Source organism: Pogona vitticeps, chromosome 3 (genome assembly GCF_051106095.1).
Source record: "Pogona vitticeps strain Pit_001003342236 chromosome 3, PviZW2.1, whole genome shotgun sequence".
Classification (NCBI taxonomy): Eukaryota; Metazoa; Chordata; class Lepidosauria; order Squamata; family Agamidae; genus Pogona; species Pogona vitticeps.
This window is the reverse complement of record NC_135785.1, coordinates 199,401,515-199,420,388: the sequence shown is the minus strand read 5'-3', so window position 1 is coordinate 199,420,388 and position 18,874 is coordinate 199,401,515. Positions and strand designations below refer to the sequence as shown.

The following is an 18,874-nucleotide window of genomic DNA, read 5'->3' as shown; positions in this document are numbered from 1 at the left end:
CTACAATAAAAATATTTAAAATAACAAAAAAACTCATATACGTAACAATAACTCTGAAAATACTAAAAATAAAAAAATTTCTATACATCATGTGGGATGACTGGAATCTTTCTTGGTCTCAAGTTGCTGGTGCCGTACATGGCCCTCCTCAAAAAGAGGAATGGTTTGGGTCAGGAACCAAATAATATTCAGCAGGACACAGAAAATTAATAGATAAGAAACAAAAAAGATCCTGGCACAAGATGAGAAACAAATTTTTGATAACCACATTTCTGGTAACAATGGCATTGTCCTAAATTTGTCGGATCCTATAACTTCAACATCTGGCCAGGATGATGATGTTTTGACCTTTGATCTCTCTCTCTCCACCCTTCCTCAACCTCTTTAAGTGGAGCTGTGGTAACACAAGGGTTATGTGATCCCTGTAACCAGCCCCAGCCGGCAATCCGGTTGCTGTTTTGGACCTGATGAAGTTTCCCGAAGATGCTTTGTGTAGCTTCCTCTCACGCTCAGGACTGAAAACAGTTGACTATCAACTGCATGTTGAACCTCCAGGGCCAGACCGACACCAACAATATACTTCAATACAGCCCTGCCTCCAACCTCTGTTGTTCACATGGCATGCAGGGAAAACCCGCAGCTACTTTTGGGTCAGCTTTTCCAGGCTGGCTGCACGTTTTTTATATACCCTGTGCCAAGATTGATTTGTGGATGTTGTGTGCATTGATTATGTATGCCTATTTTGTGGTGCTAGTTTTATGTTTTTTGTCACTTTTCCACCCCAGAGAGATGTTCCCTCTTTGTCCCACACTTAGGATCATCAGACCCCCCCCCCAATTGGCATTCCCTTCCTCTCTTTCTTCTCCTGTTGTGCTCCACTGCAGACAAGATCGGAAAAAAATAGTAGCAAATCAAGTATTACATATCAATGTGTTCCCCTGATTGGCCAAAATTCTATTATGTTTTTATAGAAGCATAGCACAATCAGCATAAATCTCCATGGTGAACTGGCACATATTCAGGAGTCAGTGTATGCATTTGTTGTTGCAAGTGAGTTGCATGATTCAGCACAACAGCAAATGCCTACATTGACTTCTTAATGTGCAGTAATTCACAGACAAAATTTATACCAACTATATTACACCAGCAAGTATAACTAATAGGGCTTTGGCCTCAATAATATTTGTTTGTTAAATTTATTTCCTGAGTCCTATTCCACCATTCTGATCATTACCGCAGAATTAGTTGTAGTGGCCACAATAGTATGGTATCTGGCAGAAGTACTACAGGGAGAACTCTTTGCAGAACTCAGTTCAAGTCTTGTACCTGTTTACTGCCAGATCAATACTCTTAGGGCAGCAAGGAGTGGTTTAATTTTTCATTATGATAATATAGACTATTTTTTTCCATGTGCCATTTGCAAAGTTAATGCAAGAGCTGGAACACAGGGGAGTTGCTTTCTATTTTTAGGTAGCGGGTTCTGTAATTTCTTTGATTTCCAATATCCCAGAGTGCAATTTTATAGCAGTTCAGAATCCTTGACACTTCACAGTGGCTTACACAGAGATGAATCACTTACTGATTGTCAGAGGCTCTGCATATAGGTGAATCACGTAATGGGAAACCCGAACGCCTTTCTCAAGAAAATCCATTTGAAACTCAAGAGAGAGTTTCAAGATCACATTAGAACTGAATGCTGGGTAAGGACAGAAGATAAAATTTCAGAGACTAGAGCTGTGATGGCAGAAAACTGTCAGGGAATCCAACCAAACGCAGGCTCAAGGCCAATGGAAGACCTATCCCATGGCAAAGGGAGCAGCAAGAAATCATTCTTCTTTGCCACCTTGCATCTGCTGGGTCATCCAGCAGAGCTCTCTTGACTAGTCAAGGGCCTATTACATATTGGCCCACTTGTAGACCACTCAATAACCTGCAGTGAAGAATTTGCACAGCACTTTGAAGGCAAACACAATCAGATCCACTCTGACTTGGATTCTGTTGTTGATATAGGTAAAGGTAAAGGTTCCCCTTGACAATTTATGTCCAGTCGTGTTCAACTCTAGGGGGCGGTGCTCATCCCCATTTCCAAGCCATAGAGCCAGTGTTTTGTCCGAAGACAATCTTCCGTGGTCACATGGCCAGTGTGACTTAGACCCAGAATGCTGTTTACCTTCCCACCGAGGTGGTCCCTACTGATCTACTTGCATTTGCATGCTTTTGAACCGCTAGGTTGGTGAGAGCTGGGACAAGCGACAGGCGCTCATTCCGTCACGTGGATTTGATCTTACGACTGCTTGGTCTCCTGACCCTGCAGCACAGGCTTCTGCGGTTTAGCTCGCAGCGCCACCACGTCCCACGTCCCCCTTGTTGATATAGGTCCTGTCAAAATGTAACTTTGGCTGCTGCCTGTAATGATGGATAAATTTCAGTTTTTGCAGCCTGGAGATGTGGACAGGACTCTTGGAGAGTTGAAAGTCAGCACATATGTATTGGATCCTTCCCTTCCTGACTTATAAAAGCAGTCAGAGAAGGACTGGCATAGTGGGTGGGATGAGTGATGAATGCCTCTCTGCAGCAGGGCAGATTCCCAGCATGCTTAAAGGAGGCAATAGCGTAACCATAGCTGAAATTCCAAGTGATTTTGCCTGCAAAATGTAATGCAAATTCTTCATAGCAGGCTTGAATCCCATGGTGTTGGATAATTATCAGCCAGTCCCTAATGTGATGGCTTCTCAGTTCCAGAAGTTCCTGGATGAAACAGATCATCTAGATTAACCACAGTCTGGTTTCTGGGCAAGTTATGGGACTGTGAAATGGTTCTGGTCACCTTGGTAGATTTGGTGCCTGTTGTTGTAGCAAAGGATCTTGGTAGGTATGCCAGAAACTGGATAGGAGTGTGTCCCCGTTTGTCTTCTCAACGGCTTTTGATACCATGTTCATGTTCCGGGCTATTTCTTTGGGACAGGACCTGGAGGCCCTGTTTAACAGTGACCTTGGTCATTCTTGAAGGGAACAGCTCTGAAGGTGGTGCTGAGGGGACTCTTGCCCAACACCCTCGTCATTGGCCTATAGCAGTGGTTCTTAACCTTTGTTACTCAGATGTTTTTGAACTGCAACTCCCAGAAACCCCAGCCAGCACAGTTGGTGGTGAAGGCTTCTGGGAGTTGCAGTCCAAAACTCCTGAGTAACCCAAGGTTAAGAACCAGTGGCCTATAGCATTACTCAGAGTTCTATTTTGTCTTACAGGCTATTTAATTTATACATGGAACTGCTGGGATACCATGTACAGAGTTTGGAGGGTTCAGCTTCACCAGCACACAGAAGACATTGTATTGCTTTTCTCCATCTAAGTGTGATGAGGTCTCTTTCAGTTCTAAATCAGTGTCTAGTGTCAGTAATAGACTGGATAAACTGATAAACTGAAGCTTAATCCGAACAAGCCAAATAGCACATCAGGGAATAAGGATCCAGACTGTACAGGGCAGAGTTACCCTTTCCCTGAAAAGTCAAGTCCACCATTCAGGTGTGCTCCTGGATTGGTCTCTGAAGCTGGATGCACAAGTCTCAGCAGTGGCCAGTAGTGTGGGTTTGGATAGTTAAAACTAAAGTGCCAGCTGTACCCATTCTGGAAATGTCTGCTCTCACCATGGTGACACGTAGCTTAGTGTGAATGGGTTTTGTTTCAAATTTTGACAATTCCTCACTTTGCACAAGAAATAGCACAGGAGATGTCTTCTTAACTTTAACAGCTTCGTCTTTACTACCAACTGGTAAAATCAACATTATTCATGATGGGATCGAAAAAGCTTAATTCAGGCAACAAGCCATAACTGTCCAACACGTAGTCTTGTCCTCCTTCCATTGCACTTAGAGGGGTGCTGGGCCAAACTTCTCAGCATCTGTTGGCTTCCGAAGGGGTGCCCTCCGTACTGCGCAAACGGTGCCGCAGCATGGGTGCCTTGCCCAGTCACCTTCAGGAGGGGGAGTGTTGTAACACGAATCAGGTCTTATCACCTGCCGCCCGCACCCCTTATTCTTGGGAAAGACTACTATCGACCACGGTAGAGTCTCATACTTCACCTCTCCACTCTCCTTCGGTACTGGGTCCAATAGCAACCCTCCGAGCTTCAGGTCAGAGAAGTCCCTCAACAGCTCCTGAGTCTTTATTCTCTCGTATTCCCTCAACCTCTCCAGCTCCCTCTTCCACAACTCCAGTTCTACCTCAAATCAATGCTGTCCCTGGCTACTTATACTTTCCTCCCAAACTGACAGCTCTTACCCCTCCCCTCTCTTACCCTCACATTCTTCCTCTAAACTCACTTCAAATTTCCCCACTCCTTTCCCTTTTATTGCTCATTCATAGGATCACCATAAGTTGAAGGTGACTTGGTGGCATATAACAGAAACAAAGCTATTTCTGAATATACTATATCTAGAAAACCCAGGAAGGAGTCACCCACAAGTCAAAATTGCCTTGAAGGCACATCATCACCATCATCATCGATGTTCAACTTCAGTCAAAGACTTTGATATAATAAATAAAGGATAGGCTGGTTTTCTTCCAAAAATTCTTTGGTATGCTCCAGCATTCAATCTAGCGGAAATTTAACAGCCAAGATTTGTTTGCCATCCCATATACCCAGTTCTTGGCGCATGCAGCCAGACAATTAGAAACCGTGGTTCTGAACATGTGCAAAGCGCTGTCGCCTTGATGGCTCATAACTCACAACCTGAAGTGTATTTCTAAGGTTGGGGAAATAACTCAGCGGAGAATCTTGTGTTGGAAACGGAGCCTTGAGAAGAGCCGTCGGCTTCGTTCTCCGTCCCCTGACCAGCTCTCAGTCCCTCAGAGGCAGGAAACACCCCCGTGAGCGGGGCTGGCCGGCGGCCGAAGGGAGCGCGAAAGGCCCGGGCGAGGAGACGCGAACCCGAAGGCGACCAGGAGGAAAACAAGAGCACGTTTACCTGCAAGGAGTAAGCTCCGCCCCTGGTCCTCCTCATCCAATCGGGTACTAGTTGGAGGCGCGGAAGAGCCAGTGGGACGCCGAGGCAGAATAGGCGGGGTCAACCAGAAGCCGGCATCCAGAGCAGCCCCGCCTTCTTCTCTCTACCCCCCCCCCCCGTTTTTTCCTGCTGATCCTGCCCGGGGCTTTTACCGCTTCATTGGAAGTCTTCCCCGCCGCTCCGCATTTTGTTTGCTGGTTCGTTTCGGCGGCTGCTTTTCGCCCTGTTCATTTCTGACTCCTCTCCTGGGTTGCAGCCTTTTGGGGGGCACATGGCATGTCTGATGGCAGCTTTCTCAGTGGGCGCCGCTTTGGTAAGTAGTAGAGGCGGTGCTGGCCTTTTCTCCCACTTGCTCCGTTACTTTTTAGGGGTGGGAGGAACGGAAACGATATGATTGCCTTTACTTAGCAGTACAAGCCCTAGCAAAAGGTCTTAGCTTGCATTCATCCTCTTCTTTTGGATGGAGGCAGAAAGGTGTGTATTTGGGGAGAAATAAAGGGAGGTGAGCAAGGAATAGGATTTAGGGAGCCGGTGTGTCTTCTCAGGAGCGGAAAAGTACTCCCACCCAGCCCCTTTAGTTCCTTTGCCTTTCCTTGCCCCCCCCCAGCCCACCGCCTTTGGCTCTTTAAATTGCTTTTCTGTTGTATATAAACAGATCAGAGGCAAGAGCGATCAATAGCCAGATCTAAGGGAGACCAGCTGTCGCCTCCGTCCCCAGCCCCTAGGCGTTCTGCTGAAAAATGCAAAAAGATAACGCCAAGTCAAAAACCGACGAGTTCCTCTGTTTTTTGGTCTGTTTTTACAGTGAGAGGAGAGGGATGGCCGGGGGGGGGGGGCGCGGACACTTCTCCAGAAGTGACCTAGAGCCGGCGCAGAGACTGAGTCGGCGGTTGCCTCGTTAATCCGAGCTTTCTGTGATGGGTCAACCCTCATTTTAATTGCTTGTGTGTGCGCGTTTTGTCTATTGAATGCAAGAGGAGGCATCTTCTTCTGTTTAGCTTTAATTAATAAAACCTTGATCGGGCACATCAGCGTCGGAGTTGCCTTGGTAAGGGAACGCCTGCTGTCTCTTCGCCCAGTGTTTGGCTGCACTGGCAATGGCATTTATTATTATTATTATTATTATTATTATTATTATTATTATTATTATTATTATTATTATTATTATTATTATTATAGTTGTCATGGAAGTGTGGTTGCAAGGCAAGCTGTATAATTTGTGTGAAGCCCAGCCTCAATGCCAGTTTCTTCTTCCTTCCAGGGGTTTGATTAAGCCCCCCAAAGTTGTGCAGGGGTGTAAATTAAAATGTGATTTTTAAAAATAATGTCATCTTGCAGGTATATGCTGGTTAGAATTGCGGGGTTTGCTTTGTTCTCTCTCTCTTTTTTGCCATTTACATCATCTTGGATTTGAAGTCAGCTGCACAGAGCAGGGTTTGACCGAGAGTTACCTCTGCCTTGCGCGCATGAAAAAAGATGGAGCGAGGGGAGGGGGAGAATTAAGTGATGTTCTGAGCATGCTCAGGCTTTCACCACCGCATCCTAGGATGTAAAAACAGATTTACCAAGACACCGGTAACCTCTCCAGCTCATTATATAATGGATTTAGTGGCAAACTTCTTACAACAAAAGAATGTCTTTTCTTTGAAAAAGGAACTTCTCTTGGTTGAAACATAGTTCCCCCCCCCCCTCAGAGTGGGTGTTATCCTGCTTTGAAAAGGAATGTGTTTTTCGCTCAGTTTCTTGTTGTGCAACATAAAACACTCACAAAGTGAAATCAGAGTGAAATATCTACCTGTAGGAAAGCGGAGGGAGCTTTGAAGTGGAGATATGTTGTAAATCCCAGTTTACGTAATACACTAGATTTATGCCTTCCTTTAAAATATAACGGATCTCCGAGGGGAATCAGTGGATCTTAACAGAACTTTCTTTGATTTCAGCTGGTCTACTCTAAACAGCCTGGCCCTAAGAAATCTGGCTATGTCCACCATAAGATACTAGGAACCTAGGTTTGTTCAGAAAGAGGGAGAGAGAAACATAGTATATATTACCTAAGGTTGAGCCTTTTGGTTTTTGCCACCTGAGTTCACTGGCCTTTCAGGTTTTACCTGTGTAAAATTTACAACTCAAAAAAAAAAATGAAAATTGATTTCTCATATCTTTGACAAACAAAATTCCTGTATTTAAGGTAAGTTGGTTAGTTCTAGAGGGACGTGGTAGCACTGCGGGTTAAACCGCAGAAGCCTCTGTGCTGCAAGGTCAGGAGAGCAGCAGTTGTAAGATCGAATCCATGCGACGGAGTGAGCTCCCGTCGCTTGTCCCAGCTCCTCCCAACCTAGCAGTTTGAAAGCATGTAAATGCTAGTAGATAAATAGGTACCAGCATGGTGGGAAGGTGACGGTGTTCTGTGTCTAGTCGCGCTGGCCACGTGACCACGGAAACTGTCTACGGATAAATGCTGGCTCTGCGGCTTGGAGACGGGGATGAGCACCACGCCCTAGAGTTGGACACAACTGGACTAAATGTCAAGGGGAATTTTTACCTTTACCTGGTTAGTTCTACCAACCGGACATGATTTTTAGAAGAAGCAAGCACACGATGGGCTAACATGCATAGCTGTTTTTTTTTTAAACCCATAGGGCCCGATAAACATCTCAGCATGAGGACAAAAATAAACATCAAAGTGGGTTGCTCCAGAGCTAAGACAGTGCTACTCTTTTAATGATGAGTAATGAATAATGAAAAGCTTTAGAGAGAGAGGGAGACTATGGATTCTTAGTACTTCAAAAACAGATCTTTTGAAGCTATTTGATGTTGGATATTGTCCGGTACCTGTTTGCTCATCTCTAGAGAACAAATCACACCTCTTCCAGAAGTTGCATAGTTTCAAGAAGCAGGGCAAGTTTGATCTTTATCATTTAACAGAGAGGACATCATACTGCTGGAGCAGGTCAGCTTCAGCCTTTTACACTCCAGTTCTTGTTTGCTCTCCCTGTGGTCTAATACTGTCTATTGAATTTTAAAAACAGCTGTGCACACCCAGTATCTCTGAAGAGTTCAAGGATGTGCAGCCCCGAGGACTCCCCTTCCCCTCCCCTCCATACTTGAACTAAAGTAACTTGTTGAGTCCAGACTAAGATCTAGCATTCTTAGCAAGAATTGGAGGAGGAGTTAGGTGGGCTGTGATTTTGCTGCTGTCATTTAGGAGCACATGGGCCCAGAGGGGCTGTGCATATCCTTGAAGAATTCCTTGCCATAAGCTGTAGTGATGGACATGGGCTAATATGGCTTTCAAAAGAGAACGTATTTCTGGAAAACAGGTCTGTTGCTCACTATAAATCAAGTCTCCATGTTTAGAGACAGTGTATATGTAGATAACTGGAGGTGAATGTGCAAGAGGAGGAGGAGAACCAGGGGAGAGCCCTTGCCCTTATAGTTATTTTTAATAGCGTTATTAAAGATAGTTATGTTTAATGAGAATGAATATCAATAATATCAATATGAATAAATGCTGAGTGTATCCCAAACAGAGCAATGGTGTTCTGGAACCAAGGCTAGCCACTAGCTGTTGTATGGAAGAGATTGCTGGACCATGATTCCTCTTGTTTGTTCCAGCAATATTCCACTTATGATTGGGCTGCAGCCCATAACTTTGTGAGCTAAAACTGGCAATCCTCAGACACGTTTTCAGGTCTGCTTTGCTGGAGTCTTTAAGAAGTACAGTTGCCTTCCTTACTGTTTTAGGAATGTAGAGGCAATGGGCAACAACTAGCATTAAACTCACTTTGATTTCTTGTGCAGACCTTTGACTAATGGTGGCAGGATGGCAGTCTCCCAACTGTAGGAAAGATGATCATGGCTAGATCCAGTTTTGCAGCTGCCAGCATAGAAAGAGCAAGAGTTTTAGAAAATGAACCCTCTTTTTCTATTTCTTTTAAAACCTTATTTCAGCAGGTATGCAAGCACCTGATTATTTGTTAAAGAGGGTTACTCTAACAAATAATTAGTGTAGCGTTCATCACTTTGGACCTGTGTGGCAAATGAAAATCAGCAACCATATCTGTGATGTCTTGTGCTGCACACCCTCCTCAACCTAATAGGAAATGGTCAGCAAACTTTGAATGTTACACTGTTTTCTCTATTCCAGTCTGGGTGGAGCACAGAGATGTAACTCTGAGAGTTCATGAGCCATAGACAGGCCAAAATGGCCAAGATCTGGCAAACACAGTTGCCCTGGTTGATCACCTTGATGTCTGAGGAGAAGATGTACTATGTAGGAGGAAGCAAGAGTTGCAAAACATGGGGCAAAAAGCTACTTTAGGCACAGATTCTTGGCTTCCCCTGATCTGCTTTTGGCATCTTCCTGTTGTACCCTTCAGTTTCCTCTCCAGAAAATGTGCTTTATAATAATAATAATAATTTAATAATAGTAATAATAATTTATTGTCATTGTAAGTATATACACAGTATACCCATACAACGAAATTCACATTTATGCATTAACTCTTCATAGCCTAGCAAAATGCAAGAAGTCCAAGACAAGAAATAAATTGCATTGGGGGGAATGGGAAGTGTAGTGTTCACAAGGACAAAACATAGAAAGGGGGGGGGGTTCCCAAGGTAATATAGTGGGGTTTGAAGCTGCCTGAACTAGTGAGGAAGAATACAGGAATCATGGAAGGTAGCATATATTCTTCCTGGATATTTCCCAGTGGGATGAGGAGGAAGTGCTGAGAAGAGTAACAGGCAGGCCTGGGACTACTCTAAAAAGTAGTTAAGCCACGAGTTCTTTAGTAGTTATAGGTAAACCACACCTTCCCTCCAGTGAGCACAAGGCAATATAAGCGACTCTTCCTTTTTTTGGCCTTTTATTTCCACATCTCTTTGAGGTAGACCAGGATGGGAGAGAGTCATGTAGAGAATGTTGTAGCTTGTTTGGGACTTGAACCCTGCTTCCCTTTCATAACACAGAATTAGCAGAACTTACACAGTCTAGGTTGGTTGTTTTTCTCTCCTCCTCCCCCACCACCTTCTCCTTTTCATAGTACTGTGAGTTAAAGCAGTGGAACAAATGTTTCGTGAATTGATTTTCCTTGGAAATGTTTCAGAAAATCATTATTTGATTCTTGCCCCTTCTCTTCTAGAATGCCAGCCATTCCGCACCCGCTATGCCTGAGCCAAAGTCGGTATGTGTCTCAGTGGATGAGGTGGTCTCTAGTGGCACAGACACACAAGATGTCCATTTGCTCAGCGGCCACCTAAAAAAGCTGGACAATACTTTGACGGAAGCCCATCGCTTTTCCTACCTTCCTCGGAGACCAGCCGTGAACATTGAGTTTAAAGAACTCTCCTATTCTATCCAGGAAGGACCATGGTGGAAGAGGAAGGGTAAGCCAACGAGGCCATTCATGTGCATTGCCTCAGTAAAGGTCAACCATAGACATTACATGAGAGCAAATACAGCAAGTGAGGTGTTCTGATGTTTCACATAAGAGAGTCCTTTCTGTTGTGAGATATCAGAGCTGAGGCATTGAATCATGGTGGCCTTCTGCTACCATGATGCTTTCCTTCTTTGGCATTTTATACATTTTAGACTAAGGAAATAAATAGCTGGGTGGTGGTTAAATATATATGAGTGTTTTAAAAGGAGGAATAATGCGCCATTTCTGCTCCATTTCTTGGCTAGTGTGATAACTTGCCCTTGATTTCTTGCTGAATGATAGACTCAGCGCCGAGTACATGGCCCACTTTTGAAGTGTCAGGCTTCCTGTGGAGAGAGAGAGTAGAATATCTCGTTCTTACTGTTATCATTCCAAGGATTTGAAACAGTAAGAATAAAAATAAGATGATGAAATGCCTTGATCTGTGTTATTTACAAATCATAGAGTGGGATCTGGGGGAAACCAGCTGGAAATGGTTCTCAGAAATGTTATGAACTAATTAAAGGTGGGCTCCACTCCAGGTAAGTGTTTGGAAGGAAAGAAGTGTTTGCTCCTTAATGAGCATCAGCAGCTGGGAAAAGACAAGATTTCTAAGCTTAGGGATGCTTCTACATGGGTGGTTCTTGGTATTACCTAGTTGTTTCTCTTCTATTGGTCAACTACTAGTAGAATTCACAGTTACTGCATGTGTGGGTTTTGATTGGTGGAGTTAGGAGCCCTCCTTGTAGAAGTAAGTATCCTGAAAATAGAATGTAGTATGCCCACTGTAAATGTTGTAATAAATGTGTGCCAGGTTGGGATAAATTCAGTTTTCAGATGCATATACAGTATGCCCACATCTAAACCTTTCTCGTTAAAGAAAAGACAGAAGGGTAATACCTAAAGCTGTGTATGTGTGTGGAAATTGTAATCCTATTTTTAGGAGGAGGGGGTGGGATTTGATTTTCTGTCATGGGAAGAAAATCAGAAGATTGACAGGAAAATTCGAGATTACAGTGATAAGATGATAGACTTAAAAGGAGAGGGGGAATGAATGTAGCTTGGTGACTCTGATCTTAACCCCTTCTGTGAAGGAGGCTTTGCTCCATAGCTCTAACGGAACTATAAGTGCTGCTTGAAAGAATCCCATGATCTGAAATTAACACAGAGATTAAGGATTCAGACTCGTCTGTGAAGTAGACCTACAGTTATTTAATTTTGAAGAGTGTTTTTGGCCAAGATTAATGCTGCCCCCTTGGAGCAGTTCAAAGCTGTATGTGAAAAAGCCTATATATGGTATCTCAGAAATAAAAATGAGGAAATAACACACTTATTACTTCTGTCAGTAATGAGATATGACTACACTGGGAGTTTCTTCTGGGTCTGCTGAATTGTTCCTTGGGGTTTCAAAACTAGGAAAATGTCACATTAATCTGTGAAGAGTTCTCTCTTGTTTATCATACTTTTAATGCTGTGTAAACAGCATCTAATGCTTGGAAAGTTGCCTCTCAACAAAATGAATACAAAGGCACATTGAAACCATTGGTAATTCAGTAGAGGTAGCAATATGCTCAGGAACCTAACACATCATCCTGTCACAGGTGAGTTATGGATGGCTTCAGCATGTCATTATTTCTATATATCCATAATTTCTCAACTCGGGTGATGTCTTAATTTAGTGAGTTTTATAGTTGCAGAGTAGGTTGGTCAGCTTCATGTAAAAGATCACAAGTCCTTGCATAGTAAGCAGGGCATTCAAGAACATGAGGTTTTTGTTTGAATTACTCAGAATATATTTTGTTCAATACAGCCAAGGTTTAGAAACATCTTTTTGAAAATGATAACTTCAGAGAATAAGATTATTCTGATCGCCGGGACAAATAATAGCAAAATCAGAAATATATTTATTAACCTGTTTCCTAACTTTACCAAGTTGGGTACTTGTTTATTTGAGGAGGAGGTGGGGGGACCCACATTTTTTGTTTCTTTCCCAAAAATAGAAATAAATTGTATTTGTAACTTAATGAGGGATAATTTTACTCTGTTTATGGTGCAAGTGTAGCTTTTAAGCTACTTTTATCGTTGGGCGGTGTGATGTCATTAAACAGTAAGTTGCAAAGATCACACAGTTCAAATGCTGCCTGGTTTTCTGTTGCAACAGCTGAGATGGCAGCAAGAAGGATAAAAGAAAGCATCAGATGCTCAAGGGCAGTGACTTATAGCATTCAAATACTATTGGTTTATAGAATAACTGTTTTAATTCCTTTTGAAAAACAGGAAAACAGACGTATGTTTTCAAATATACCTTTAATGGTAGGATACATATTTTCCAGAAGCCAAGATGAACAGATCGGGGTAGAATAGATAGCACTGGGCTAAAGATGTGTTCCCTTTCCTCCTTTTTGTTTAGTTATTTTTTTTGTTTGTTTTTTGTTTTGTTTGTTTTTGCTTTTTTGGTGTGCTAGACCACAGCTGTGTGCAACTGCTAAATTATTTATAGCATTAAGGATTATAAAATAAAAATTGTCAGTTTAGGGAAGTCTAAGCCCATGCTGAAAGATTGCTACTTGGGTTACAAGTCAAACTGCTGTAAAAGCATAAAGGATTCTGACGTTGTCATCTGAATGATTAAGATAAAGAGTGCTAAACATTAAAAAGCCCTTTGCCAGAATTCTGTTGGTTCCCATGTAGGATTTATGTACCGCAGGACATCCTTATCCATGCGATCAGTATCAACTGATTCATGGTGTAAAAATATTTAAAAAAGAAAAATTGAGAACCCCCCCCCCCTAGTTTCACATGTATTACCAGAATCAGCCACTAGAGGGAACCAGAGACTGAGCTATGAATACTTGTTAGTGATGAATACAGTACGTAGCATGGTCTCTGGTGTCCTCTAATGGATAGTTCTTGTAATGCATGTGAAAATATGGTATATGTATATACTGTTTGCTTTTATCCACAGTTTTCGGTATCTGTGGGGGGCTTGGAACCAATCTCCAGCAAATAGAGTTCTACTGTAATTTGCTAAGTTGATCAGTTAGGTGTGTGACTAGGCATGGGCAGGAAACCCACACCAGCACCTCAACAATTAGCTACCACAAGTTATGCAACTATAGCATGAACACCAATAGGATTCTGGCCTTTAAAGTGACACTTTATTTCTGCAATTTAAGATAAAGGAATCCATGGGGTAGTTATTTATATATTATTTATGTAATTAATTAATTTATATGCCACCCACACCACCCAAACGTCTCTGATTTAGGGTACTTCCTGTTGACACTAGAAGGAGCATTTTCAGCCTGTTTCCTAATCCAGAACCAGATCATTTAATAATAGAGGTTAGAGCCTGGTTTCTTGATTCAGGGTTGTTTTCCAGCATAGGACAAAGGTGGAATGACATTTCTGAACAAGTCTCTTTTCTAAGATATATATTATTGCACAGATTCTAATTAGAACAAGGAGTTTCTTGACTCCGAGTGGAACATGCTGACAAAATGATATCATTTGGCAGATGCTGTTCTGGATTATAAAAGATATAAACTACAGGAAACAGTTATAATAAAGTAGTGCATTCCTCATGGGATATTTATCCTTCATTCAAGGAGAAAAAGTGTATGAGATTCCCAGTAGCAAGTACTTCCACAGCAAAAATTACCCTGGAGAAAAAGATGTAACTCTTGAGGCTTATGTCACATCTTTTAATGAAGTAATTACATTTCCATGTGGAATCATTGTATGATGTGTCTGCCGGCATGGATATATGCCAACATTTATGTGTTTCGTACTTTTAAAGTCGCGTTGATACATGGTACTGTTAAAAAACTTCAACTGCTCATTTTATTATCAGTGTTTGTTTTAATACATGCTGAAAATTCTGTCCTTGTGTTGCTAATTTTTGCTTGGTGGGGGGAAAGTTATCTTCATGGCCTACAAAATCCAAACTTCCCCTAGTGAGCATGAGGGATTCTTCATATTTTGCTAAAAGGCTGTTTCTTCTCTTTTCATATGAAGTTAGAAGCTCAGCTTGCCAAACAAATGGTTCATCTGGTGGACCCGAGTCTGCTTTACCCAGGGGGGAATGTGAGAATATTTAATTTTCTACAAAAGCAATTCTTTCTCTGCAATAGATTTACTAGGTGGCCTTTGGCAGGTCACTTTTTTTTTCAGCCTCAATTCTTAAATCCATAAAATGGCAGGATAATATTGTTGACTTAATGCATAGGGTGCAGTTAAGGATTCCAGCTACACAATGCGCATGAAGTGCTTCACTCATTTGTAAGTACCATGCAAATAATAATAATGATAATAATACACTATTGCTGTTATCTTTTAGATTAGGAGTTCTTAAAATCAATGGCAAGTTATTCTGAAATTGGCATGTGAGAAGAAACTGGTACTAGAGTTGATTGCGTGCATAAGTTTAACATAAGAAGAGTGAAAGAGAACTTGACCTGGACCATTTGCACTGTACTTTGAGGATCAGACTACATTATTCTGCACATATTTCCAATGGGGAAATACACACAGTCTTCAACCAAAAATAGTGTGCAACACTTTAGGTCCAAGTATTTGGGTTAAGGCGTAAAATTCTTATATGCGGAAATCAAAGATACTGAAAGGACAATTTGAAATAATTGTTAATTTAAATTAAAGGATGAAAAAGGTGGGAAATGCCATGTACTGGCCAAAATCCTATTGATTTTTTTTATATCACTGAAATTCAATGGGCACAAATGTCATTGGCAGATTCCTACAAAGCAAGGAGTTAGCATAGGCATTTGCTGCTATGCAGTAAGTTGCACTGCTTGGCCCACGATAGCAAATACTGATGCTAAATTTGTGTACACCTTTCCCCCTTTTCTAAAGGACCAAACCTGTTTCTTATTTGTTGTTCATCTTGGCAAAAAGTAGATAGACACAAACTAGTCCTTGTATTTTGGAGTAAATTATTTTCTTGTCAATTGTAGTGTGTTTTCAACTGGCTGAATTCCAAAAGGACATTGTCTATGAGCTTTCCACACAAACCTTTCAGAAGCATATAAAATATTGTTGATTAAACTGTAGTGAAATAGAAACTGGGTAATTTTTTAAAAATGCTGTGCATTTAGGTTATATAGAAGTTTTATCACCTACTGAATCAATGGCACACTTTTCAGCTGCTTTAAAAAAAACACCAACAAGCAGAACAACCTGTTCCTTTAGTATAGAAGGGGTATCAGCAGAAGAAAAAAAGCCACAGGTAATATAAATTGTACACTGTATAATAATTTTGTATAAGATTTCTTTCTGAATTTGTGGTTGCTTTGTATGTGGCACTGATATGTGTCTTCATGTTCCTTTATCTTTCTTTTGTTTTATTTATATTTAACCTTTCTCCCAATAATACAAAATATTTAGAAGATAAATTCAGCTAAAATAAAATAGAATAAATTCCACTATCTAAAAAGCAGCTAAAAGTATCTTGTTACAACCAATGAATAAAAATACATTTAAAGCAATGTACTACAGCATTTTTTTTTTTTAAAAAAGAACACCCAATTCTCCATTAAAGCTTCTTCCACAGGAGCCAATCAGTTGCCTAATGCCAGTCTAAACAGAAAGGTCTTTGCCTGGTGGCAGAAGGGCAACAGTGAGGAGGCCAACCTGGCCTCCTTTGGGATAGAATTCCATAGCCTGTGAGATTCTTTTGACTGGTTTTGTATCAGCATCAGGTTTGTTGTTGGGGAAGGGGTGCATCGTTCACTACTTGAATGACTTTGGCTTTGCTGGGGAGAAAGTCCCATGTTCACATGTCTGATGATAAAGCAAAGCAAAGCGTGCTGCTTATATACCGCCTCATAGCGCTTCAAGCACTCTCTGGGCGGTTTACAATTTAATTATGCAGGCTACACATTGCCACCCCCCCCCCCAGCGAGCTGGGTACTCATTTTACCTACCTCGGAAGGATAGAAGGCTGAGTCAACCTTGAGCCGGCTACCTGGGATTTGAACCCCAGGTCGTGAGCACAGTTTTAGCTGCAGTACAGCGGTTTAACCACTGCGCCACGTATAAGTTTCTGCCTCAAACTGAAGAAGAGATAAAGTGATTGATGTGATCCCAAGTTCCATGCAAAACTGAGGACAAAAAAAAGCTGCATATGGCACAGGCACATATCTCGAAAGAGTAGGACCTGCCTGATTTTATTTATTGTTAGAAAATAGATGTGCCCTTTGTGCATCTGGAAACTTTCCCAACATGAAAAGAAATACGGGAATCCTGGCATGTCCATCAACACTGCTGCACTGGGGTGAAACTCTTTTTTCTCCCTTTTTTAAAATTTTAAATTACACATATGGGTTCTTCATCAGTATATAAAAAATAAGATTTCATTTTCAAACAGCACAAAAACTGACAGGGGATCAATATAGGCAACTTTTGTATCATCAAGAAATACCATTAAATTGCAACCTGTTTGTTCGTCCCAAGCCATAACACATGCCCTGTCAAGAAAGCTCATGCATAAGCACCACTGAAGAGTATGGGGGCTTCATAAGACAGTTGTTTTGCTTTTGTTCAGGTTCCATTCACTTTAGCAGCACTTGCTCCAGAAACATGTCCAAAATCCTTGCATTTTCTTAACTTCAGCTGGGGCATAAATGCTTTACTTATCCTATTATATTATCTACCTTTCATCTAAACAAAGGACTACTATTCATGTACCTAATACAGTATATGTACCTTGCAGATCTACCAGTAAACCCACTGTAGGATTAATAGTTTTTATTCTGCATGAGCAGGTCTCTGAGATTCTTTTCATTCCCACCGTCTCATATTTTTGACTGGAAACTACTCAGTTTGAATAGCATTGAATTTGTTCATTGAATGAAATCCAGTTGCTTAATATTGTGAGTCACACCAGAATAGGTCCATTGAATCAATAAAGATCTGATAAGTCAACTCCTCTGTAAGTTCTGCTGATTCAAATAGGCCTACTCTAGTTGTGATTTCTTTAGCATAGTAACTCACAACTAGAATTGGTCTATTTGAGTCAATGGAATTTATGGAGGAGTTGACTCACCAAATCCCCACTAATTTGGTAGGTCTACTCTAGTGTGACTTACTGCGGTAAGCAACAGGATTTCAACCATCATCTGATTAATTTTATATGTCCATTTGTCCATAATTCCTCACCATTGGCTATGCTGTGTGGGACTAATGGAAGTTATAGTCCAGGGCCACAAGTTATAGAGGGCCACAAGTTGCCTACCCACCCCCTTTAAACATATTCTGAAAATAAACATCCTCTTGAACATTGATAAAAAGTGGTCTGGCAAATGAAGTGACATCTCTGAAACATGCTTATGTTATTGGGGAAGATTTTTTTTAACATTGAAAACACAACTGGTTTAGTCAACATTTGTTCCCTGACTGGTATAAAGTTTACATACTTATCTTTGGCTGGCTAACTCTTAACAGGGTTTGATTTAAAAAACTAAAATTTGAGCCAAATTTCAACTGATAATAGACTCTTGCTTTTGAGCTGAAATACAGTGGTGCCTCGCTAGACAGTTACCCCGCCTGACAGTTTTTTCGCTAGACATTGACTTTTTGCGATCGCTATAGCGATTTGCAAAACAGTGATTCCTATGGGGGAATTTCGCTGGACAATGTTTGGTCCCTGCTTCGCAAACCAATTTTCACTAGACAACGATTTTGACAGCTCCCTCCATGCTCGCAAAATGGGTGTTTTCGGGACCTAAGCTTCGCAGGACAGCTATTTAAACAGCTGATCGGCGGTTCGCAAAGCGGCTTTCCTATGGCCGATCTTCGCTAGACAATGACGATTCTTCCCCATTGGAACGCATTAAACAGGCGTCAATGCATTCCAATGGGGAAATGCTTTTCACTAGACAATGATTTTGCTAAACAGTGATTTCAGTGGAATGGATTATCATCATCTAGTGAGGCACCACTGTATCTTAAATGTGAAAACTGTATGTATGAATTAGTAAGGAAAGCAGACTTCACCATAGGCTACCCACATTGTTGTCCAGATAACAAAACCTGGATTAAATATACTGGGTTTCTCTGGGAAATGATTATTGAGGTACTCTTACAAATTCATGGTGACACCTTAAATCTAAACAGGCACATATTTTGTTCTGTCTTTTCCTGCATAATTCTTGCTTAGTACATGGTTATCTGTTTTCACCCTATTTTGTTTTGCACCCCTCCTTATAGACACCAGAAACCTGCCCAAAGGACTCCTAAATTTAACCTGAGATGTGGACTGAAAAAACAGTATGGAAAACCTAGATTAAATACACTGGGTTTCTCTGGGAAATGATACTTGTGGAACTGTCACAAATCCATTCTGACACCTTCTATCTAAACAAGCACATATTTTAAGATCTTTCAAAGGCTCAGAGTATGAAACGCAAATGATCAAAATTAGGATTTGCACT

At 41.4% G+C, this 18,874-nt stretch overlaps 1 protein-coding gene across 2 annotated transcripts in view; it reads left to right on the top strand.

Annotated features, from left to right (window-relative positions):
- Positions 1-5,083: 5,083 nt before the first annotated feature.
- ABCG1 (ATP binding cassette subfamily G member 1) overlaps positions 5,084-18,874 on the top strand; it is a 46,984-nt gene continuing 33,193 nt past the window's right edge. The window contains exons 1-2 of one of the 2 annotated variants that reach the window (XM_020783946.3): positions 5,084-5,317; positions 10,149-10,392. In XM_020783946.3, coding sequence (XP_020639605.1) covers positions 5,276-5,317; positions 10,149-10,392 — 286 coding nt within the window. In that variant the 5' untranslated portion in view covers positions 5,084-5,275. Of the gene's footprint in view, positions 5,318-5,351; positions 6,053-10,148; positions 10,393-18,874 lie in introns of those variants that run through there. The other variant, XM_020783947.3, reaches the window with a different exon arrangement.